Consider the following 24,595-nt stretch of genomic DNA (forward strand, 5'->3'; position numbering starts at 1 on the left):
CGTCGCCTCGTGGGGGTGGGGGGTTGTCTTGTGCCGAGCCCTGGGGGCAGGTGCCAGGCTTTGAACCCTGCCTTCGTCACTAACCGGCTGTGTGATCACTTGCATGAGTTTTAGTTCCTCTTCTGAACACTGGGAAGGAGCCCTGTGCCCGCTTCCTGGCGTCCTGGGGACCACGGAAGAGCAGGTGTGAGGTGCCTGCCACAGACGGTAGCTGTTGCCACAAAGCTGTCAGACAGTTTGGAGAGATGTGATCCTATATATCTTCCAGCTCGGGGCCAAAAAAGGAAGTTTGGGAGCCCAGAAACTGACGAACACATGCTTTAATGAAATAGAAAAACAAGCCCAAGCTGTGGATAAAATGAAGGAGCAGGAAGACCTGGCCAGGACAGCATCTAAGGAAGAATCGATGTAAGTTTAACTTAGTTCTAGTAACACGGTTGTAGGGACCGAAACTATTAATTAAGCAACTCGCAGAGATACTTTGCTAGTGCCACTTATTTTTACATGGATATGAGGAGGGTAATGTGAAATTTAGTTTTACAAAAACAAATATCACAGTGATGTGTGGTCTGGAAGAGAGAGAGACAGTGGCAAGGGGACGCAGTGACGGTTCCTGGCTGTGGGGCAGGACAGGGACGGCCTCACTGGGAAGGGAGAGGCAGGTGTGTCAGCACATGTTAGGACGTGGAAGGTGCTCAGCACCATTAGTCACTAGGAGAACGCACAGTGAGACACCACTCCAGTCACTAGGCAGCTACAGCCGAGAGACAGACAGTAACAAGTGTTGGCGAGAAGGGAGACAAACTGGAACCCTTATACATTGCTGGTGGCAAGGGGAAAAGTTAAACATAAGGTATGACCCAGCAGTTCTGCTCCTAAGAGAAATGGAAACATATGTCCGTACATTCACACAGAAACTTGTGCGTGAACGTTCAAGCAGCATGAATCCCTGTAGCCAAAAAGTAGAAACGATGCAGGTGTCCGGCAGCGGATGAGTGGGTGAACAATGCGGTGCGTCTGTGCAGTGTGATGTTGCCCACCACAGACTGGAGCAGCGCACTCACTCGTGCTTCAGCGTGGGAAGCCGCTCACAGAGCCCACACGTGTGTGATTCCGCATATATGAAATGTCCAGAGTAGGTGAAGCCGCAGGTAGGAGGTGGGCCAGTGGTTGCCCCGGGGCTGGGGGCAGGGGTAGGGAAAAGGAGGGTATGGGTGATGGGTGCGGGGCTTGTTTTGGGGGTGAAAATGCTCTGGAATTAGGTGGTGGTGACGGTGGCCCCACCTTATGAACACACTAAACAGCAGTAGGTGATGTACTCTAAAAGGGTGAGTTTTATGCTACATGAATTATATCTCAATAGTGAGAAGAGAGTTCATAACATGACACCCCGTTGAACCTGAACTCTGAGTCTGCGAGGGAGTGGCCCTTCAGAGGTGTTGAGTCACACTCGGCATGGAGGAGAGGGTCCCCACAGCACCGGTGCGCCAGGGGCACCTGCGGCTGCTGTTTCCGGCTGTCATTCAACTCCTAAGACACAGGGGGCAGCACTCAACTGTGTTTAGGTTAAAACTCGGTTTGAAAAGATTTGTGTGAAGTGGTGGTTGTCTCAGACTTCACGGAGCTTTCCCTCAGCTGGGCATGTGACCCCGGGGCAGGGAAGTGAGATCCGAGTGTCCGTCCCCTGCCTCAGGGAGCCCCATCCCAGAGCACCCAGCCCGAAGGCAAAGGGGTGGGGCAGGTTGCTCGCAGGGGAGGCTGGATGTGCTGTGAAAGCGGAGGCACGGGCCCTGGGGTACTTACGGATTTCTTTGGGGAACCCCGTGTTGACAGCTTTCTGGGCCCTGTTCCCAATGTGCCCAAATCCCTGTCCTGCCGCTCAGACCCGACCCCTCTTGGGTTGCCAGACGGGTGACGTGCCCACTGAGAGAAGGGGCGTGTGTGCTCCTTAAGTGAGGATGTTATTCTTCCGCAAGTTAACGGAGTTATTAACTTCATTAAAGGAAATGGAGTTATTAACTTTATTAAAGGAAATAAGGTTATTTCGGTTCAGTAGGCTGCCAGGGACAGTGTTGTTGCCAGCATCGCCGGACTGTGAACCCGGACTGTCCCTGCAGTGCCCTCGCCCCTCCTGCTGGCAGAGTCTCAGCCCCCCCCAGGGCCGTGCACAGTTCCTGGAAGTGGGAGAAGAGGCCGAGCTCCCCAGAGGGCGAGACCCTCGAGCCGAGTGTCCCGCACGCCCTCCCTGGAGCAGGCGGAAGGGCTCCGGCGATTCTGAGAAACGAGTCCCTGGTCGCATTAGCACCTCCAGGGTGCACCTGTCCAGTGAGCGTGGGCGTGGGCCCCGTCCCGCACCCCCGTCCTGTGGCGAGGTCCTAGGGAGGCCGACCTCCCAGCAGAACTGTTTCATTCCCATCCATTCGTCTTCCAGGGGAACCTGTCACCCCAGTGGTACCTGTTCCTGATTTTAAACAGATCTGGTGTTTCCTTTCCAAAATTATACTTGAAAGAGTACTTTTTTCTGAGTCATAAAATGAGTGTGTTGCTGTAACCTGCCCTGTAGGACTGGTAGTACAGAAAACAAACTGCCAAGTTAAGACAAAATGAAGAAGCCCCGCTTGACTCAGGAAGGAAACACTAAAAGCAAGATTTCTTTTTCCGAGCGAGAGACTCTGTTGTCATTCCCTGTTACTACACAGAAGTGCATTTGAATTGTTATGGAGTTTAGACTGTACTTTGGTTATGAGGAATTCATGACATCTTGCACAACTTTATACAGTGGACGATGGCGTAGCCGTCCCAGTGAGGTGGACAGGTTGCTTTCTGGCCCTGAAGCGTGGTCGCTCCCTTGCGGTGTGACCAAACACTGGTTACGGCTGCTTGGGGCAGTTTCTTTATGAAAAATGAAGTCGCCGCAGCGCTTAAGGAAACGTGAGCGTCAGGGGCGTGTTTACCACCATTTGGTGCAGTGTTTTTAACAGGTGTTGGACAAAGAGACGCCCAGTTTCCAACTGGCTGTACAGAAAACTCTACAGGCAGAGGGGTGGCCATTCTGTTCTAAACGCTCTCAGAGGCCTGGTTCCACGCAGAGGGCCTGTGGGGAACCGGCGGGGAGATCGGAGCATCTGTTGCAGTTGGCGACCCTTCTAATTCCTCTGTGTGTAAAGTCAAGTGCGCACATAGTTTTATCTTAAATCAGGAGAAACCAGTGAACTTAACCTCATACTTTGATGTGCACTGTGGGAGTGTAATAAAATATCAGCCCAGGAAGAAATTCTGCTTTTTGCCATTCTATGTAGAAGTAATTTTGGTGTACATCGTTAAACGTAGTAGGTCATGGAAGTTACTTTTATGTGGTAATAGGCAACATAAACTAGGACAGTAATGTAGGTTCAGCAGTGACCAACAGTGACTACAACTTACTTAAATCATCTCGAGCACCTCCCAAAAAAACCTTTAAAAAATGCCAACTTGCCATCGTGATTGTTACCTGTGGAAAGAAGCACAAAGCTAGAAGCATGTGACACATTTAATTTTGCTTAGTATTTTAACCGAAGGGCGCAGAATTACAGCTGAATTAAGGAGCATTTGGTTTTCTGGCAGCGTTTCATCCTTACGATTAGCCTATAAGGACCTTGAAATTCAAATGAAGAAAGAGGAAAAGGTGACCATGAGCGGGCAGAGAAGGGCGGAATCGGAGAGACTCGGCCTGGGGCTCGGGAGCTGCAGGAGGTACGTGGAGCGCGGCCGGGCTGCCGACCACGCGTGGGTTTGTCCTGAGTGGGTTCAGCCCGAGCAGCGTTCCCTTAGTGTCCCTTCTTTCCTTTGATCGGTTTGTTCTACACTGGTGTTCAGTGTAGCGTGAAAACGGCCAAAGTCGATTCTTCGGAAATGGGAAACAGGGCTGACTTGTCATTCAGCAGACGCCACAGTGGAACTGAAGTGTGTGGCTGTGTTTTGTGTAACTAGTTACGGTCCTCACTCACGTCCATGCCAAAAAAAAGTCTTTATTATTCCCATTTGTAACCTCACCAGCCAATTAATTTTTGTTCGAGTATAGATGAAAACATGCCTTGGTGAACACAAGTGTCTTTATGAGCAAACTAATGTAATTTTTCCCCATTTTATTCTCTGTTTTTCCAAGTGGCATTTCCCATTCAGCAATGGCGGACATGCAGACCATTGACCAGGAAGCGCCGGTCGCAGCAAAACCGAGGAAAAAGCACAGCGAAGATGGTGACGAGTCATGTTTTACTTCCAGCTCAAGGTAACCTGTTCAGAGTCATCCATAAAGTGTTGTTTTGAAAAGCAGAGATTAGCATGAACGGATTCGTTTTTTTGCATTAGGAGCTAGTGCAGCTCAGTTTACTTCGCTGTTTTTAAAAACTTTGGAGTCAGGGGTGTCCTTTGAAAAAAATTGGGGACACATTTGTAAGTGGGCAATGTTTGCTAATGTTAAAATATTTGATAATAAGGTAGGAAAGTTGTGTTCATCCAAAATGGGAAGTAGGAGAAACACGCCACCTCCCAGAGATGGATATTAAGTTGCGGTCTTAGTTCCAGGGTCGGAACATTTATAGTCAGCCTTCAGCTGGCCGTCCAGTTTCGGAATGCCAGCTCAGGAGTCTCCGGGTAGCAGCGCAGAGTGTAAATAAATTCTGTGTGTGTGTGTGTATTTAGTAATAAAAAACACTGTTGTTAGCCCTGGCTGGTGTGGCTCAGTGGATTGAGTGCCGGCCTGGGAACCAAAGGGTTGTCTGTTCGATTCCCAGTCAGGGCACAAGCCGGGGTTGCAGGCCAGGTCCCAGTGGCAGGTACGGGAGAGGCAATCATTCAATCAATGTATCTCTTGCACATTGATGTTTCTCTCCTTTTCTTTCTCCTTCCCACCCCATCTCTCTGAAAACAAAAAATAAAATCTTTTTAAAAATATAAAAATGAACGTTAAGAAAACACCGTTGGCACTCTGAAGGGCCCCTGGGACAAAGCCTCCCCCATCCCTGTGCGCTCACCGGCTGATCAGGTGTGAGGCCAGCCCTGGAGAGTGCGGCCATCAGGCTCCGGTGGCTGCAGGCCCAGGGAGAACGGGTTTGAACTTGAATCATCTCACTCCTGAGGTTCCTCCAGCAACCTGACCAGCACCGGGAGAGCCCTGCTAAAAGGGCGCCAAGTCAACTTGGGGTATGACTGGCAGTATGGGTGGCAGCTGGGAAGCCAGGGGCTGAGCGTGTAGGCCCAGGGACCAGGCGACCTGGGTCTGAAACCTGGCTCGGCCACTTCATGACAGTGTGGCCTCGGCCAAGTTATTGAACCTCTCCGCGCTGCAGCGTCCTCGTCCAGAAGTTTGGGACACCGGCTGCGGCCCCCTCCCCAGGGAGTGCGGGGGTCCCGGGTAAGGCAGGTAGAGCGTTTGGAGTCGTGCTCATCCGGCGTTAACGTTACTTTGCCTGCCGTTGGTAATGTAAACCCGAGTCAGGTGGCGCATGGCTCAGTCTAAATGTTTAATCGCTGTTGTTAGAACTTCAATAGACCACAGCGAGGGCCACCTTCAAGCTAGTTTGGGGAACTGGAACGTGTGTCTGTCGTTAGTGGGTGGTGCTCACGAGGAGGTCCCCACGCAGCCACGTTGAAGGGCTGTGGAGTTAGTCGTGTGGCAGTCACACAGGCTTGGAGCAGTTTCACACACTGACACTTGTGGACTCATTATTCGCTCGTCCAAGTGCCTGGAGGGGACTATCCTTGAAAATCTCTCTTAGTATAGCTTCAGATTAGTTCAAGTCCAGATATTTTACCCCCAAAAAATCGCTGGCTCCATGGTGTTTGCCAGTAGCCCTTCAGAGGACCAGCGGGCCTCCTGTTTGCCCATTGGGAGCAGATGGTGCCTCAGCCCAGTGTCAGCTCGTTCAGCAGGAACACCCGGGCCGTGCCGTCGAGAGGTATCTACATGCTTGTCCTGCGGGTCAAGTACAAAAGGAGTACAAAAGGAGGGGCTGGACTTGGCGTGGAAGCTGCGTGCAGAGCAGAGCGTGTCAGCCACACACGTGGCAGGGGAGCGCGTGTGGTCAGAGGACTCTGGGTAATAATGTGGGTTCGACATTCGCCCCTCGGGAAGTAAAGGAAACAAGCCCCAGGTGAAGTCAGTGCTGCTGCTGCGTGGCCGAGTGGGGAAGGGAAGCGTCCCTGCTCCCGGCCAGCGACGGGCTCCAGAGCGGCTTCGCCTGACGGTCGGCCGGTCGGCAGGTGGGGACTGCTGCAGGCTTCTCCTCCCCTGGGGACCTCGGTCAGAAGAGTCAGCCCTAAAGGCCCTTGTTGCTATGAAACAATTATTTATGTTTGAAACCTGGGAGCAGATGGTGTTTTTATACAGACTGCACTCGCTGGATACCTGCCAGCGAGACCTTGGCGTGTTGTTTGTCGTGAGGCAGCGCTGGCCTGGGCCGGGCCTGGGCCGGCCCCGCTGTGAGCAGAGCGGGGGCGCCCTCGGGCCCGGCGGAGGGCAGGCCCGGTCGGCCCTCGGAGACCTCTCACTGCTTCCGGATCAGTCATCAGCCCATTAGAACGCGAGTGCTATGAATTATGGACGAGTGCTGTTTCTGTTAAAAATAAGGTCAGCCGTGTCTTTGTTTTCTGTTTTTTATTGAGTTCCATTATTTCCGGAACATAGACGGTGCAGTTGGATATTGAGTACAAAATGGGGAAACTAAAACAGCTCCCTTGGCCTCTGACGTCAGCGTGGCCCTCAGGAGGGCGGGCCGTCCCAGTCTCTCTAACTCGGACGTGCGACGCCAGGGTGTGCTCACGAGGGACCCCGAGGGAGGTTTTCAGGTTGGGACAGACGGAGTGGGAGGCAGAGTTCACGTGCAAGTCGTCGAGGACTGAGATCTGGAAACCCAGCGTGAGATAGTCGGCCAGGACTTGGGGATGCGATCCGGAGGCTGCCGTTCCGAGTAACTCAGTCATTTTCTTAAATCTGATGCCGCTTCATTCCAGCGCTTTGGTTTATGTGCATGAGCATTTTATTTCCTTACAGTGGTGTTTAGTCTACAAAATCCTGAGTCCCAGTGCCTCAGGTTTGAAGAACCTGGAAGTTCCAACTGTCCCCCCCTCCACTGCCGTGGCCCTCGGCCCTCCAGGGGACTGTGCAGCCCCCTCCCCCTCCTCCTCCTCAGTCCGTTCATACTAACCTCCCTGGGTTTCTGAGCTCAATCCCGCCAGCCTCACAAGTGCAGGGACTGAATATGTCTCCCTGCCCTGTATCCTCACCAAAGGGAGGCCAGCCCCCCATAGGTACTGACAAGGGTACATTTTAAGTTCCCCATTGAATCAGTCTTAGTTCTTTCCCTCGGGCCCTTACAAATAAGTCCCTCACATATTTGACAGTAACTCTCCAGGCCAACACACATGCCATATCTTTCAAGCCTCCTTTCTCTGGGATGACGTCTGGTCACTTTGTTGCCTTGGTCTCTGCCCAGGATAGCGATGGCTGGGTGTCCCTCCAGGCAGAGCCCGCGGCTCCGGGCTCCCCCACCGGTCCGTCTGCACAGGAGGCGCCTGGCCAGCTTCTAGCTGGAGTCCAGGCGCACTTGGGACGCTGCACGTTCTCCTGCCATAGAGAAGGCTGGCCTGGCGACATTTGCACGTGACGACCCTCTCGCCAGAGAAGGCAGAAGTGGAGATGCTGCGTTCTCTCCATTACTCACAGAAACTCACACTGTCTCAAACAGCAGATTCGCCCCTGCTCTCTTTTTTGGTTTCTACCTCAAAAAAGGGTATTTTTGTTCTTACCTCCCCTGCCCAAGTCTTAGCTCATCAGGGTCCCTGCCTTTTTGTTTTATATTCTTTTTTTTTAAGATTGTATTTATTTTTAGAGAGAGGGAAAGAGAGAAACATTGGTGTGAGAGGGAAGCAATCAGTTGTTTTTCGTATGCACCCTGACTGGAAATCAGACCCGCAACCTTTTTGGTGTCCGGGACGGCACTCCAACCAACTTCAAGGCCAGGGCATCACAGTCTGCGATTTTTCGCTCAGTGCACAGGACCGAAAGCTGAGCAGCAGCCGAGTTGGGCTCTGGACAGTAGTCTTGTTGGGGATGCTCGGCTACTTACAGTGTAACTGGACCGAAGGGCGGCTCTCGGAGTCTGCAGATCAAGGCCGAAACTCCAGCCAGAAGGGGCCTCTGCACTGTGGTCCATTTCGGTCTGTTTCAGCAATTCGTAGCTCTGTGTCCTGACTCCAGAGCAGGCCGATTAACATCATTTACGTGATGTGGAAGTTACTGTTAGGACCGAAGCCATGTCCTGTGGCTCACGTGGCAGGGACTGCCAACATGGAGCTCCTCAGCCACATCCCAGGCCCAGCAGGGTCACTTGTGACTACCTAACTCAGCAGAGCCAGATGCCACAAAAATGAATACCTAACCCAGAGTGGGCAGTACTTAAAGATGTCTCGTGCTGTGGGGACAGACTAGGTTTGCTGCAGTGACAATATCCCCCCAACCCTAATACACAGCCAATGCTCATCCTCAGTCACTGAAGTCAGCTGAGGGTGCAGGTGACTGTCCATCCTTTGGTGGCACCTTGATCGTCTAGAGAGACAGAGGCTTCCCCTGCCCGAGGCTGCAGCCCCTGGAAACCAGTGGAAGAAGGCACAGGCGAGCAGGGCACGGTGGCCGTGACTGTGGCCATGACTCGCCTCCCTTCCGTTGCTGTCTGACCCGGCAGACCCAGGGCTGCCTCCCCTTTCAGGGAGCTTGGGGACGCAGTCACCGCACACCGGGCGTGGGTGGCCTCAGCGAGGTCACCCAGAGTCCCTGTTCTGCTCTTTGTCTTACAGGTACTTTGAGGAGCCGATGGAGGTCAGGAGCAGCTTTTTCTCTAGTTGGGACGACGGCTCGGACGCCTACTGGAAGAAGGGCATCAGAGACCCTGACGTGGCTCCGAAAGCCACAGGCCCCCCCGACAGGTGCGAGGGGCCGGCAGTGCGGCCGTCCCCTCTGGGGGCGTCTCCGGGCTCGTGAATGAGTTTGTTCCTCTGCTTCAAGGGCGTTCTTGGCACTCAGGGCTGTTTTCTGACTTTGCTTTTTCTGAAAGGTGCCCTAAATAGAATTATGCAGAGACTGGTCTGTTGAGACCTTTTGACTTTTCTTGGTGCCTCGCAACTCATCCACGTGCTTGTGTTCTTGCCTCTTTATCGTTGAGTCTGTTTACCCGCCCACCTGGCGAAGAGCTGCCTCCAGATGGGGGGGCGTCACGGATGAAGGACTGTTTAATTCGTTGTCCAAACCGGGGAGCGTTGATAGTGCAAGGTGACATGTCGGGTCACCTTGGGACAGCAGGCGCAACCGGGGCCCGTCCTGGGAGACTCGTTCTGCGCCCCCTGTTGTGTGGAGCCGCACGCCAGGTGCACGCGGTGTGTTCGGTGTTTTCTCAGCGCAAACTGTGGGGCTGAGAGCGAAACGATGGGCCCGTTCGACACGGAGACTTCCTCCCACTGTCGTGTGGTTCGGGCGTGTACTGGTTTTTTTTACTAGGATTTTCAGGCTTTTTAAAAGTGGCCTGTTGGCTTTTTTAAAAAGCAAAGCGGCACGTTTACACATTATAAATAAACACACTTGCCTCACCTCATACTAGTTTAACCCCATTGCTGGGGTTTTGTTGGTTTTGTGTGCGTGCGTGTCTGTGTGTGCTGAGCACACACAATCTACTCCCTTCTCCAGTTTCCGGCGCAGACACGGCCTTGTTAGCCGTGAACGCCATGCCGGCCTCTCGGCCCCAGAACTCACCCGCCTCGTAAATGCAGATGGCCCGTTGTCCCCCCCCACCACTCCGCTCTCTGTTTCTGAGTCCAACTTCTTAAAAAAATGTTGGATTCTACTGATAGATGGTTCACATAGTATTTGTCTTTCTCTGGTTAATTTAGCTTAACACAGTGTTCTCCAGTTCAACCATGTTGTCACAAATGGCAGGGTTATTTTTTATGATAAAACAACACCCACTGTGTGTGTGTGTGTCCCTTTGCCTTACCCCTGCCCTGATGACAGACACTCGGGGTGTCTGCACGCCCTGGCTGTTGTGAGTGGTGCTCCAGCTAGCGCGGGATCGCAGCGCCTCCAACACCCTGACTTCGTCCCCTTTGAACATACACCCAGAAGTGGGGTCCCTCATCCTAAGATATTTCTGGCTTTTTAGGGACCGTCATACTGGTTTCCATGGTGGCCGTCCCAATGCACATCCCACCAGCAGTGTGCGGTGGCTCCTTTTCTCCCAAGCCCAGCAGCACTTAGCTCTGCCTTTTTGATGCCGGACGCTGCCCCGGGCGTGGGAGGTGCCTCCTTGCGGCGTTGGTTTGCGTGAACCAGATGATCGGTGACGTGGAGCCGTGTTCCGTGTGCCCATTGGCTGTGAACGTTCTTCTTGGAACCACCTTTGCTGCGTCCCAGAAGTCTTGGTGTGTCGTGTTTCCATTTTCACTGGTTCAAGACATTTTTAAAATTTCTTCTTTGGCCCTGTGGTTGTTCAGGAATGTGTTAGTTTCTCTACATATTTGTGAATTTTCCAGTTTTCCCCCTGTTGTTGATTTCCACTTTTATGGTTGGAAAAGATATTTAATATGACTTCAACCTTCTTAAGTTTGTTAAGGCCTAACATAGGACTTAAATTTGTTCTGTGAGCCAACATGGGATTTATCCTGGAGAACGTTCTGTGTGCCCTTCAGGATGTGTGTCCTGCCACCTTGGGGTGGAGTGTCCTCGACGGGCCTGTCGGTCCATTCGGTCCAGTGCACAGTTCAGGTCCAGCATCCCGCCCCAGCTTTCTGTCTGGGTGAAGTGTCCATGGCCGAAAGTGGGGTACTCGAGTCCACTGCCGTTGGGGCACCGTCAGTTCTCCCTTCAGACCTGTTAGATTTTGCTCAGCACGCTCAGGTGCTCCCACGGCCGGCGCATGTGTGTTTACAACCGCTGTCTCCTTGTGATGAATTGACCTTTTATCGTTACTGGATGATCTTTGTCTCCTGTTACAGTTTTTGGGTTGCAGTCTGTTTTTTCTTAGATAAACACGGCTGCCCTGCGCCCCTCTGGCTTCCCCTTACAGGGCGTATCTTTTTCCCTCTCTGCTTCCAGCCTGCACGTGTCCTTAAAGCTCAGGCGAGTCTCCCGTAGGCAGCAGTGGTTGTGTCTCGTATTTTTGGTCCTCACCCGAGGGCACACTTACTGATTTTAGAGAGGAGGGAAGGGGGAGGGAGGGAGGGACACACGGACCGGTTGCCCCTCGCAGGCACCACAGCTAGGGACCAGACCCACAACCCAACCCAGGCGTGAGCCCTGCGTGGGATCGAACCACGACCTTCCGTTTACAGAACGACATTCCAACCAACTGAGCCACATCCATCAGGCTTGGTATTTTGTGTTTGACTGTTTGTTTGTTTTTTTAAAGATTTTATTTATTTATCTTTAGAGGGGAAGGGAAGGAGAGAAGGAGAGAAATATCAATGTGTGGTTGCCTCTTGTGTGTCCCCTGCCGGGAACTGGCCTGCAACCCAGGCATGTGCCCTGACTGGGAATCGAACGATCCTCTGGTTCGCAGGCCCGCGCTCAATCCACTGAGCTACACCAGCCAGGGCTGTTTTGTTTTTTTAAATCCATTCAGCCACTCTGTCTTTTGATATAAGAACTTAATCCATTTACATTTAAAGTTACTGTTGATTGGTAAGGTTACTATTGGCATCTCATTATTTTCTCCTTATTTTGCAGCCTTCTTATTTCTCCCTCTCTCTGTCTCTGGGACTTGGTCGCTTTGCCTTTTTCGCACCTCCCGCGGGTCTCCGTGTCCGCCTTCTCACGAGGCTGGCGCCAGGTTCCGTTCCAGCAGCGGGTTCTGGACTGGGAACGACCTGACTTAGGTCACAGACGGAAACTCTCACTCTCCCCGCTTGCATTTACGTCTCTGATGCCACCGTTTGCCTCTTTTTCTGTTGTGCATTCACTGACAGCCCTTCCACTAACAAACTATTGTTGCTGTAGTTGTTTTGACCACTTTTGTCTTTAACCTTTATACTGGAGTTAAGTGATTTACACACCACCATTGTAGTTTTCTGCGTGCGCCTGTACCGGTGAGTTTTATACTTCGTATATTTCATGTTACTAATTGGCAGCCTTTCGTTTAGGCTGGAAGGACTCCTTTTAGTCTTCTCTTGAGACAGTCGGGTGATTGGCGGTGCGCCTGCGCGGCCTCCCCGCCGTCAGGCTCTGCCGAGAAGCTGCTGGCAGCCGTCCTGGAGTTCCTGCCGTGTGACGCGCCCTTTCGTTCTCTTTGTTTTTGACTTTTGACCGTTTTATTGTAATGTGTCTTGGTGAAGACCTTTTTGGATTGAATCTGGGGATTTATGAGCTTCATCGACCTGGATGTCCGTCTCTCTCTCCAGGTTGGGGAAGTGTTTAGCCACTGTTTCTTTAAATTCGAGTTCCGTCCTTTTCTCCCTCCAGTCTCCATCCCCTGTAAGGTGTCCCACAGTTCCTTTGGCTTCTTCACCCTCATTCTTTTTTTCTTTCTGACGGGATAGTTTTAGATACGTTACCTTTGAGTTCACAGGTTCTTCCTCTGCTTAATCAGGTCTGCTGTGGGCGCGCTCTGTTGCGGTTTTCATTGTGTTCTTCAGCCCATAGGTTTGGGGGTTTTTTGGTCCTGCTTTGTGATTTCTGTGTCTCTTGAACTTCTCTTTTTATGTGTGATTACGTTCCAGGGTCCGCTGAGTTGTCTTTCTGCATTCTCGTAGGCGGCTAAACTTCCTTACGAAGGACTTTGAATTCTCTGTCGGCAGCTCTCTGGGACCAGTTCCTGCAAAGTGACTGTGTTCCCTCCGTGGTGTCCTCTTCCCTTGATCTTCCACGTTCCTCAGAGTCTTGTCCAGCGTCAGCCCTCCTAGGCTTCCGAGGCTTTCTCGGACCCTTTCTACGGACGCCCCTACTCCGCACTTCTCCCTCCCTCCCGGGGTGAATTTTGAAGACGGTGTGCCTTCTCTCAGCCCCGCCAAGCCCCACCGCCCGCCAGTGCAGGGAGCGGGCTGTGGTGGGGGAGGGCTGCGTGGGGGGGCATGTGGAGCACTGGATGGCCCGGTGCGCCCTCTGGGAGCTCCGCGGACGGGGTGTGCCGGCAGCCTGGAGCGGGCCTCTTCATGGACTCTGCGAGGAGCTTAGTAGGACCATGTGCCCTTGATGCGTTCCCTGCCTCTCCCAGCCCTCGGCCACGTCCCACACGGCGGGGGAGGCCAGGCACACCTGCTCACCACCCTCTCCCCTGCCCCTGGGGGAGGCCCTCACTTGCCCCCAGGTGGGCCTCTCTGGGCACTGAGCTGTGCCACCTTGGGGGAGGGATGATGCGGGCAGAGGGAACCCGCTCCTTTCACCTTCTTTAATGTGCACAGGCTTGGCTCTGGTGCCCGGTGGTGTGCTGGGCCCTCCCTGCCCGGACCCCCACAGAGGCACCCTCATCTGTGGGGACGTCAAGTTCAACATAGCAGGGTGGTGGTGGAAACTCCTACTCCGCCAGCTTGCTCATGTCTCTCCTACTTTGGCTGTTTCCAACTGTAGACCTACTACTCGCCGCAAGCCAGACTACGAGCCAGTTGAAAACACAGACGAGGCCCAGAAGAAGTTTGGCAACGTCAGAGCCATTTCATCAGATATGTACTTTGGAAGACAAGCCCCGGCTGAGGTGAGTGTCAGAGAGCGTCTGCGCGGGTCCCCGGAGCAGGCGGTGGGTGCTGCGTGGGCGGGAAGCCCCTGGCCCCAGGGGACAGGAGGAGGACCCGCACCGGGGCTCCCTGACCAGCCCTGGGGGAGTGGCCGGAGGGCAGGGGCTGTCTCCTCTGTCCCTCCTCTCCGTCCTCAGTGTTCTGAGTGGCCAGCGGGGTCTTTTCCGCACCCTTTCTCGGCACCCACTCAGCACCTTTTTAATAACCTCGTGGCGACCTCGACGCGGCTGGGCTTCAGTCGTTCCTAAGCCCAGTTAAACAGAGTGTGGGTGTGTTTGGTTCAGACCGTGTCGCATCCCTCCTCACAAGTGCCCGTGCCCGGTCTTAGTGGGGTCTGCTGAGCGGCAACCCTCCAGCGGAGACGGGGGGGGGGGGTGTTGGGCCCCCCCGCCCCATCCTGAGGTGCCGCGTGCTAACATGAAGCCCCCGGAGATTCTGGGTGTATGGCCAGGCGTCTGGGACCACCCAGAGAAGTCTTTACTGACGTGCGCTGACTTGACTTTCAGCGGTAGACCGTGCTCCGCATTTCAATAGTATTTACAGTGAACCCTGACTGGCACGACGCAGTCGGGCGTTGTCAGTTCGATTCCCTGTCAAGGGCCATTCCTGGGTTGCAGGTTCGGTCCCCAGTCAGGGCGTGTACAAAAAGCAGACAATCAGTGTTCCTCTTCTTCTCTTTCTCCATCCCTTACCATTTCTCTAAAAATACATAAATCTTTTTTTTTAAATGCGTATTTAGAGTGTCACTAGGCTTTTCCCAACCCCTAAAATCTGCCTCGCTTTAAAGTTGACCACATTCGAGTTCAGTTACAGAACACAGAATGGGTGTTGGGAGAGAGCTTCCCAGATCAGTCCCCCAGCGGTGGCTTGTCTCACTCTGCGTGTCCCTCGTACCGATCGTGGGCCATGGTGGCGGTGGCCGGGCTGCCTGCCTCTGACCTGCCCGACGGGAGCACCAGGCCCTGCCCTGCCCTGGAGGCGGCCCTTCAGCAGCAGTTGGAGGGCGCGAGCTGTGGGACAGGTTGGACCGGCGGCCCCTGGCAGCCCTTCCTGTGAGTTGCTCGTGGTGGTTGGAGCCTGACTGTCCTTTTCCCGTCCCGTCCAGTATGAAGCCCGGGCGCGGCTGGAGAGGCTCTCGGGGAGCTCCGCCATAGGCTCGGCCGACCTGTTTGATGAGCAGAGGAAGCAGGCAGCAGGTAAGGCGGGCGCCGTGTCCGCGCCGGGAACGAGTGTGCTCCGTGGGGGACGTCGCCCCGCCCCGTCCGAGGCTGCTGCTGTCGGCGACAGCCACCGTTGGACGCCCTCGTCTCCTCTCAGGCAATGCCCAAGTTGCTCTCCTAGGCTTTGCCTGTCGGGAGGCCAGGCTGTGTGGTTAAGCAGTGGCCCCTGAGCTCCCCGACGGGCCGTCCCCCTGAAACATGGTCGCAGATGGGCGTTCCCAGCACAGCGTGAACGCGGTGTCCGACTCAGGTGGCGTCACAGTCCAGGGCTCCTGCCGACCACCCCTAACCGGGGGACCTCGAACATCCATCTGCTTTCAGTCTGCTCTGGAAAGCGGGTGGGTGACACCTTCCTCACACGGGTGACAGAGGCTTGACCGGAGTCTTCCACGGAAGGCGCCCTCTCAGGGTCTGGCCCAGGACAGGCCCCCAGGCCCCTCCCGCGCTCAGGGGCTGGCGGAGCAGGTGGCCGCAGCGGCCTCCGGCCTCTAGGACAGAGCACAGGTGGGCGGAGAGGAGTCTCCTGTCTCCCCCATCCCTCTTCAGGGTCCAGACTGCAGTGGGGAGGTGGCCGGGAGCCCCAAGACTGAGCCTGAGAGTTTAAATCATTAGTGAGCCTTAAGTAAGTAAACTCACAGTAACAGAGACTAAACCAGATCTGAGTCTGTTTCTCTCTTGTTTTGAGAGAGAAAAACATCAATGAGTGGTTGCCCCTCGCACGCCCCCCTACTAGGATTGAACCACGACCCTTTGGTTCCCAGGCCGGCACTCAGTCCACTGAGCCACCCCAGCTGGGGCCGTTCCCCGCTCCTGCACTGTCTGGGAGGCAGTCTGGGGCCGGCGCACTGTGTTCCCGGCGTCGGGAACCCAGGCCCCTCTCACCTTGCCGTTCACGGGCTGCGTTCTCTGCTTCACCTGGTGCCCGATGTGGCCGCTCCAGCGCACGTCAGACATGGCCGCGCCAGCGCAGCCGTCAGACGCCAGCGCAGGAAGGAGGGAGGGAGAGAGCAGGCAAGGGCGTGCCCGCCCCGCAAGGCACTTCTGCCTACGTCCTAGTGACCTGAACTCTGTCACTTGGACATGGTTTGCTGCAAGGCTTACGATTCAGGAGTTCTGTGCAGAGAAGGGGTGGGGAGGAGTGACATGGGGATCTGTCGGCCGCCCCAGGGCACCTGGGGGCCGTCCCCAGTCCCCCGGGCGCCCTGCCCAGACCCGGCAGGGTCTGCGGAGGAGCCGAGTGTTGGAAGCGCTGGGCCTCCCTGCGCTGTGCTCTCCTCTCTGAACACTCCCCGGGTTGGACACTTGTCGTAGGAGGAGGTGCCGCCTCTCAGGCCACTGCTGCTGACCTCTGTCCACACCTACGCACGACGCAGGACCTCCCTGTGCAGTGGTGACACTGGGGTCCTGGCCCGTCGTGCTCAGGACCCCATGCGGGCTCTGGGGGTCCTGGAAAGACCTGTTTTATAGGCAGGCAGCATTGCGAGGCAGTGACCCAGTCGGGATTCGAACCCGGATCCTGTCACGGGGCTGGGCTTCTGCTCTGTCGTTGACAAAAGCCACAGGATTTTAGAGTCTGGAGGCGGAGGGAGGACCCCCTACAGCCCCTCCCCAGGGGGCAGGGGCCTGGAGCAGCGAGGGAGGGTAGACCTGTCCCTGCCCTCGTTCTCGGGAGGGACCTGGTTTCTGCCCCCAGAGGAGCAGGCGGGTGGAGCTGAGGGGACAGCTGGACTGGGCTCCCTGGAGGACCCCAGGCTCCGGTTCACGCACAGCCCCCAAGCCCCCCAGCATCTGACTGCGGTCGTGTGGTGCAAGGTCACCACCAGGTCCTGGTTGTCAGCTTTGTGGTGGTAGCCTGGCACCCTTCACCCGGGCGGTGGCAGTGTGCTGGTGTTCATGCTGGGGCGGCCGGACCTCAGCAAGAGAACCCCGGCTGCCCCCGGCCTCGTCCCCTGGCCGGGCTCCCCCGCCCACCCGCCCTGCAGGGGCACAACCGCAGCCCCGGCCGCAGGGGTGCAGCAGCCCTGCCAGGAGCCCCAGGGCAGGCAGACGGCTCCCTCACCGACTGTACACAGTCCCTGGGAGACCCTGCTCAGCCAGGCCGGGTCCTGTGCCCAGCCCGTTGGGTAGGGTCGAGGGGAGGGAACAGCCTACAGGGAGGGGGAGGGCTTTCCCAAAGGAGGGGGAAGGGATGCTGAGCGCACAGAACCACAGGAGCCGTCCAGTGTTCACTGAGCCCGTCCTCGTCAGGTCTCGTGTTAAGCACCCGGAGGGAGTAGGCGTCCAGAGGGTAGGAACCCCTCCAGAGGCGCACGGCTTGGACGGGGCCCGTGCCAGTGATGCACCCGGGCGGCCTGCGGGCCCCGAGCCATGTCTCCCCGCGGGGGGGTGTGCAGCTGGGGGCACGTGCAGGGTGGTGGGGCTGGTGCCAGAACCCAAGTTCTGACCCCACTGCAGGTCCCCTCCCTGGACCTCGGGTGGGGTGGGGAGGGCCCCACGCGATCTGAAGTCACTGCGTGCCTGGCCCAGGCCGTGCGGCCAGGGCAGAGTGACAAGCCAGCGTCCGCTGTGTGTGCAGGAAGCTACAGCCTCACGAGCGTGCTGCCCACCGCCCCTGACGTGGCCCAGCTGAAGCAGGGGGTGAGGGCCGTGGCCGGGAAGCTGTCCGTCTTTGCTAACGGCGTCATGACTTCCATCCAGGTGAGCGGGGCGTGGGGACGATCGCGGTGTGACGCAGGGTTTGCATTCTCACCGTCTCCACGGGCTGGAAAGCGAGACTGTGTTTCTCGCCCATGTGGCTGCCGCGGTGTAACCTGGACCTCTCCACTGGTGACGGAGCTTCCGGTCACACCGCGGAGCTCCTCCCTGTCCCCGAGGGCAGCTGAGCCCCCAGCAGTCCTTCTGAGCAGGTGGCATCCCTGATTTATAGACGATGTCCCCACTTCACGGTTCGGCCGCCAGAGCGTCCCGTCCTCCCGTCAGACTTGCCTCCCGGGGCTCGGCCCTCGGCCTGCGCTGCCCGCCCGGACACTTTGTCCCCCTCCACGGCCTGGAGCTGTGCAGTGCCCGGCAGGGCCGTGTGGCAGGGATGCGGAGCCCTGCAGAGGGTGGGTGACCGTCTCCTGGTTCTCTCTCTTCAGGACCGTTACGGTTCTTAGCCCCGACGTCCGTGCTTCGTGGAGAGATTCCTCCCCAGTGAACCCGTGGCCACCACGCGACTGCAGTGAAGACCGGCCAGTTCTGCAGATTGTTGCGCTGCCTGCTCAGGTGGCATGTGTACCTTACTGACTTGTAACATTTCTCCTGATGTAGTAGAAGCTTTACTGTCATTTCTGTTTGTGTTCCTTCCTGCACGTGCCCTCCCTTTGGTGTATCCGTGGGTATCCTTGCCGTGTTTTCTTGGAATCTTTGGTTCCAACGGCTGGGGACCTGGGGACACAGGCGCCTCCCACCTGGCCAAGGACAGAGAGCCTTCGTGGCGGTCCCCGGAGCCAGCTGACGCTGGGTGGGCCTCGGGGACACAACTCACAACACACATTTCATTAAAAAATGGAGCAAAGGATAAAAATGAAAGACCGAAAACGACCGGTGTCTAATGGGGAATGTCGCTTCCTGCGTGTTTCCACATAGGAAGGGGTTTCAAAATGCCATTGAAAGGCGTCTGTCCCCTTGTAAATTGTGTATTTTGTGTGACCTGTAAATTCAGAAACAGTTTCCAGCGAGGGCTGCGACACACCCAAGCTGCTGCATCGCCGCGAGAACTGACCTCGAGAAGACACACGGAAAACACTTCAGTGCGTGGGGAAGCAGCAGTTGTGATCGGGTAGTTTTGCCAATATTTTTCATCTTAATCTTCATTTTCAAAAAATTAACAGAATGTGTATAAACGAATAAAGAAAAGTAATTTGGCTGTGTTTTAGACAGCTCTGGAATATATTGTTCAGAGGAGTAAAACGTATTTGAAATTCGATGAGCCAGAAATGTGTTTTCAACTGAATATTTTGTGAATCTTTCTTAAAATCTCCAATTTGTAGACTTCTAAATAAACAGCTGCAGCAGACCACACTGCCGGCTTTTTTCTTGAGTGGGGGCTTGTGGTGTGACCGTGAATGGTGTTTGAATGAGGATGTGGTTTCCTGTGGATGTTTCATGCATGTCAACTGGGGCTCGACCACCTACCTAGAACAAATGGGTTGGGGGGACAAGAGGCGCAAAGAATGGCAGCAAGACAAAAGATTCTGATCAAGCTGCAAACTTTATTTTTCCGAACTGGGTATATATATAGGGAAGGAGGGAGAGATTAGGTTGCTTGCTATTGGCTAGCTTGAGACAAAGAAGGGCCCGCTTATTGATTACTTGGGTGCAACTGGTACTCGTGGACACCTCACGTACCTGTAGCCGATTGGCTTGTGGAGCGCACAGGTTCCTGTAATCAACTCAATGTTTTTAGCTAGAAGCCAGGTGTAAGGTTCCCAACACATGTTCGGGTCACTGAGGGGCGCAGTGGCGGGCTTGGGGGGCTGTCATGACAAGATACCCCAGACGGGGCTTCACCAGCAGAGGGCGTGACCCTGCAGTGCCGGCGGCCCGAAGTCTGAGGGCAGAGTGCCCTCCGGACGGTCTCTGGAGAGGCCTGGCCCTTCCCTGGGGTGGCCTCTCCTGGGAGAGAGCCAGGGGCCACTGGGTCCTATGGGACCTCGGCCCCTCCCTTACAGCCTCCTGTGACTCTAATTGCTTCCCAAAAGCCCTGCCTCCAAGTCCAGTCCCACGGAGAGTCGGGGCCCCACACGTGGATTTGGGGGCAGACTCTGCACCACCGTGTCAGTGAGGAGCTCACGCTGGGTGCGCTGCTCCAGGTGCAGTGCTGGGCTCGGTCCACTGCCCCCCGCCCCCCAAATGTCCGGCACACAGGTCAGGTTCCCGGTTTTTCTGGGGTGGGGGTGGGGCCAGACTGCTGAAGGCCACTCCCTCTGACCCCTGGGTGCCCTGCTGTTCCCCATCAGGGGACTTCCTCCCAGGGCCCCGCCCCAGGCCTTGCTGGGACACCTCTCCTGAGCTTTCCACATGCAGCCTTGGGGCCCCGTTTTCATTTATTTTTTTATTTTTAGAGAGAGGAGCACCAGCCAGGGAAAGCCGTCCCTGCAAAGGTGCTTCAGAAAGAGCTCTGAGTGCAGGGCCTCACTGTGCAGGGCAGGTGCTGGGGCTCATTTCACACACCCCAAACTGGCGCATGTGCATTTGTGTGTTCCTGTGTGTGATTGTGTGTGTGTGAGTGTGACTTAAGTGTGTGTTCCTGGCCCATTTATCCTTGGGCCTTGGCGTTTTGTTTTATAGTCAATTTGCACTCGTGCTCATGCGGTGAAAACAATGGTGATTTGACCGTCCAAAGCCAAAGCCAAAGCCGGGAGACTTGCGGAGCGCGGAAGCAAAGGCGGGCGAGGCAGGGGCGTGTGTGCCCGCCCGCGCCAGGACAAGTCCGCTTTGACGGCGCCATTTCTGACCACCTGGCAGAGCAGTGGGGGACTTACGGGAACAGACGTGAATGGAGATGGAGGTGCTGCCGTGGCGGGGCCGAGCCCCGTGAGGTTGGTTGGACCCAGCGCAGAGGCCCGGGCTGGCAAGGCGCTGGGGCACCAGCTGGAGCGAGCGGAGCTCCTCCTGGCCCCGAAGGGCCTGTGACGCCAGGACCAGGCTGCAGCTCCAGGACCCCCGCCCACGCCTGCGGCTCCCTGGGCGAACACAGGCCTCCGCCAGCTCCTGCTCTGCCCAAGAGCCTGGCCCGGAAATGTGACCCTCCGCCAAGCCTGCGCAGCACCCCAGAGTCCCGGACTGGGGCCCCGGGTCTCCTCATGGGCGTTCCCCTAGGTGAGGGCACGTCACTCCCCCCACCCCACCCCCGAGCCCTGCGGGGCGGCGTCCCAGAGCCCCACTTCCCCGCACCCCTGTCTGAGGCAGGTTTTCCAGCACCCTGTTTATTTCACCGTCCACAGCCCTTTTCCTGCCCACGGCTGCTGCCAACACCCACGGAGAGCCTGTGGCCATGAAAAGGGTTGCTCTGCTGGGCGGACAAGCGAAGCCCAGGACGCATGGTGGGTGGTGGGGGTGAAGCAAGTCGGGGACTCAGGCACCCTGGCATCGGGGTCTGGGCCTGCCACTGGGGGTCGGGGTGACTGGGACCTCGTCCCCCCTGCCACAAGTGGTGCTTCTGTGCTGGTACATGAGGTTGCTGCCCTCCCTCCCAGGCCCCAAAAATGCTCCACCTTTGTCTACAGGGCTCAGAGGCCCTTGTGTGTGCTCTGTCCTGTGACTGGTTCCCGGGGGCCCGTGTGCCTCCTCCCTTCCCTTCCTGGTCCACGTTCCTCTGTTTGCTGTTCTTATTAGGCTGCTGGCCCAGGCCATTTGTCTCACCTAAGACAAAAGCACAGTGGCAGGAACAACAGCCGTGGACAGATGGCCAGACAGAGACAGGGGTAACGAGGGAGCAGACACCAGGAGTCTCTCCAGCCACACAGGCTTGTCTCGCAAACCAGCTCCCTCTGCCTGGTCTCCCTCCCTCCCTCCCTCCCTCCCTCTGTGCTGGCTCCTCTCTGGGACTTCAGCCCGCTCCCTGGGGGAGTGCAGTCACCCACTGTCCAGCCCCAGGGGAGGAGCCCAGCTGTGGGGCCCTATGTCCTGGGCACAGCCCCTTTTCTGACTCCATCCCCACAGTGCCACCCACCCCAGACATGACCTCTGAGCCCCAGTTCCTGTCTCTCACGCACCCTCTGCCCTCCCCGATGACTGGTGGGCTGCGCCCCCGTCTGCACCACTCACCATGGGCCTGGAGGCCGCCCTCCTGTGCCTGCAGCTGGCGAAGGCGCCAGGGCTGGGCTGCAGGCAGGCTGCGTGTTTGCTTAGGCACCGGGTTCTGATGGCCACAGGAACCCTGCATGACCTCTGTGGGTGGAGCCCCCAGTTTCTCCGGAGTCAGGTGAACAGAGGACCCAGGTACCTGTTTGCAGATACCTGGGCAGTCCCTGTGAGGTCTCTAGGATTTGCTTCAGCAGTTTTATGCGGCTGAATTGCTTCTCATGAACACAGATGCTGAGAAGGAGGAGCCCTTGGATGTGGTGTGGGGGGAGGAGAGAGCGCAGACCGGGGCCTGGTGTGTGCGGTGGGAAGCGGGGGCCCTAGAAAGAGAGAGAAAAAGCGAAGTGGAAACATCTCACCTCGCCAGTCTCCAGGACACCGTAAACGTGTTATTCACCGTGGCTTTGGTTTTGTTTCATGGGAGCGGGGAGGAAGTTTGTGCTGCATGCGGGGGGTGGCCTCCAGGTGGAGTGAGTGGGAGACCCCGTGGAGGCAGTGGTCGGACAGGGGTGCAGTGGGGAAACAACTGCAGCAGCACCACTGGGGCTTCCCTGTGTCTTGGACCACCAGGGTCAGATCCCTGTCACTGCAGATTGCTGTCCTGGCCAGGCAGCAGCAGGGCTGCCAATGGGATCTCCCTCTACAGGAGCCCCACTGGCTCCAGGCTAGAAAGAACTCCCAGGAAAGGGCTATGTGATTGGCTATGTTCCACTCAGCACCCATCTCACCCCCACCCCCAACCAATCACAAGCAACCTGAGGGCAGAGTGACGTAAGAACAGGTGCTGCTGTCCTGGTTGCTGTGGCTCAGTGGACTGAGTGCTAGCCTGTGAACCAAAGGGTCGCTGGTTCGATTCCCCATCAGGGCACATGCCTGGGTTGCAGGCCAGGTACCCAGTAGGGGGCGCATGAGAGGCAACCACGCATTGATGTTTCTCTCCCTCTTTCTCCTTCCCTTCCCCTCTCTCTAAAAATAAATAAATAAAATCTTAAAAAAACAGAACAGGTGCTCCTGTGGGAACCACACAGGTGGGTGCCCCTGGGAGAAGGGGGAGGGGCCGGGCAGCAGAATGGCAGGTGCGCTCCAGAGGGAGGTTCCGAGCATCTGCTCTGTCAGGGGCTTTGCACGAGTCATCTCTGAAACCCTGTAAAATCCCTTCCGCAGCTCACAGGCGAAGAAACCGAGGCTTGGAACCCAATTCAAACCCCAGGTCTCTGGGCGCCCCAGGGTGGGCCCGCCCCAGGGCTCCGTCTTAATGGCCCCTCTGTCACAGTTCCGCACACCCTCTTGCAACATCACAAGGCCCGAGGCAGAGACCCCACTGGGTCTCTGCTCCCCGGGCTGGGGTGCAGGGCTCTCCAAGTCAGGCCTGGGCAGGGCCCTTGTTGCCGTGGCGGGGGTCCTCCGGGGGGGTTAGCACTAACAGAGAAAAGAGCCCCAACCCACCTTGACCTAAATCTCACAAGTGTGCGATGTAAGGTTGACAAGGACTCACAGAAATCTCCCCGTGTTCTTTTTTTCTCTTCTTTTGTGTACTTGTTTGTTTGTTTGTTTGTTTGTTTGTTTGTTTTTGGCTGCAAAAAGCTTTATGGTTTCCCTTTGGTCCCAGGCTTGGGAGAGGGCTGCACGGTGGTGGAGAAGATGCTTAGCGTTTGCAGGAAGAGGCTCGGGCAGGAGCCAGACGCCAGGGGTGCAGAGGGACCCCTCCCCACCCCCTGGGCTCCAAGGGCTGGTAATCAGGCTTGAAGGCAGGCCTGTGCAGGAGACCCTCCCCCGCCCGGCCTGCGGGCCCCGAGGGCCACCTGCAGGGTGAGCTAGGTGTGGTTTATGCTCCTGATGAGTTTCACCCACTCACCCGGAAGTGGCTCGTGCAGGAAGTCACAGAGCTGAGGCCAGAGCTCCGGGCCTGCGGATCCCAAGGGTCTGCTTCAGGCCCTTCTCCGGGGCCGTGGCGGCTTTCGTGCGTCCTGAGCGTCACCCCGCTCATCTTGGGACAGTGGCTTCTGCACAACCCGGAGGAAGTAACAACCGAGGGGCTGGTTTTGCATCTTGAAAGCCACTTGTGCTGCTCCTCGGCCAACGGGGGGAGAAAGTGGTTCACGTCTCCAGAGCCCAGAGAGAAGGTAAGGTGTCGGAGGTCACACACGGAGGCAGGGTGACCAGGCGGGTGACGGGGCCTCCACCTCGGCGGAATAATTCTGACGAATTTGGGAGCTCAGGGTCGCTCGGCAATAAGGAGTTAGTCTCAAAAACAGTGTCGGTTCCTCCCAGAGGCCAAGGGCCGCTGAGATGGTACCGAAGGTGGTGGAAGGAGATGGCAGGGTGTCTGGGGGCCAGAAGGAGGGGCCTCTCTGGGTTTGCTCCGTCCAAACACCATTGAAGCAAGAGGCAGATCCAGAGGACAGCCGAGGGCATTGCACCCATGTCCTTGACGGTCGACATGTCCTCAAGGGTGGCACATGGCATGGACCATCCTGGCCCGTTCACCTCAACTGCTGGATTTTCACGTCGTTTGCCCGATGTGTTTCCTTGCGTTAAATTTGCCTTTTCTTCGTTACTGTGGTGTTATTGCATTATATCCCCAAAACTCAAAGCTGGAATGCACGGCTCAGAGCGGCTCCGCCGGGCATGACATGGGGGTGCAAGGAGGCGTGTGAGTGCCACACTCAAATGGCAGTGCAGATGGCGTCCAGGGTGGGAGAGGGTGTGAGTGCAGAGAGGGGTCTTTGGGGTCTGGGCCAGCAAGCCCGCAGGTGCGATGCTCCTGCAAAACAGCTGGA

General features: G+C 56.4%; 1 protein-coding gene across 2 annotated transcripts in view; it reads left to right on the forward strand.

The window, feature by feature from the left end:
- ARFGAP3 (ADP ribosylation factor GTPase activating protein 3) overlaps positions 1–19,024 on the forward strand; it is a 39,732-nt gene extending 20,708 nt beyond the window's left edge. The window contains exons 9-16 of one of the 2 annotated variants that reach the window (XM_053661889.1): positions 269–408; positions 3,604–3,732; positions 4,145–4,267; positions 8,833–8,961; positions 13,586–13,709; positions 14,855–14,945; positions 17,545–17,666; positions 18,107–19,024. In XM_053661889.1, coding sequence (XP_053517864.1) covers positions 269–408; positions 3,604–3,732; positions 4,145–4,267; positions 8,833–8,961; positions 13,586–13,709; positions 14,855–14,945; positions 17,545–17,666; positions 18,107–18,124 — 876 coding nt within the window. In that variant the 3' untranslated portion in view covers positions 18,125–19,024. The remainder of the gene's footprint in view (positions 1–268; positions 409–3,603; positions 3,733–4,144; positions 4,268–8,832; positions 8,962–13,585; positions 13,710–14,854; positions 14,946–17,544; positions 17,667–18,106) is intronic. The other variant, XM_053661890.1, reaches the window with a different exon arrangement.
- The last annotated feature ends 5,571 nt before the right edge of the window (positions 19,025–24,595 follow it).

This window comes from Artibeus jamaicensis, unplaced genomic scaffold (assembly GCF_021234435.1).
Source record: "Artibeus jamaicensis isolate MK-2021 breed Jamaican fruit bat unplaced genomic scaffold, CSHL_Jam_final contig_233, whole genome shotgun sequence".
In the NCBI taxonomy this organism is placed as follows: Eukaryota; Metazoa; Chordata; class Mammalia; order Chiroptera; family Phyllostomidae; genus Artibeus; species Artibeus jamaicensis.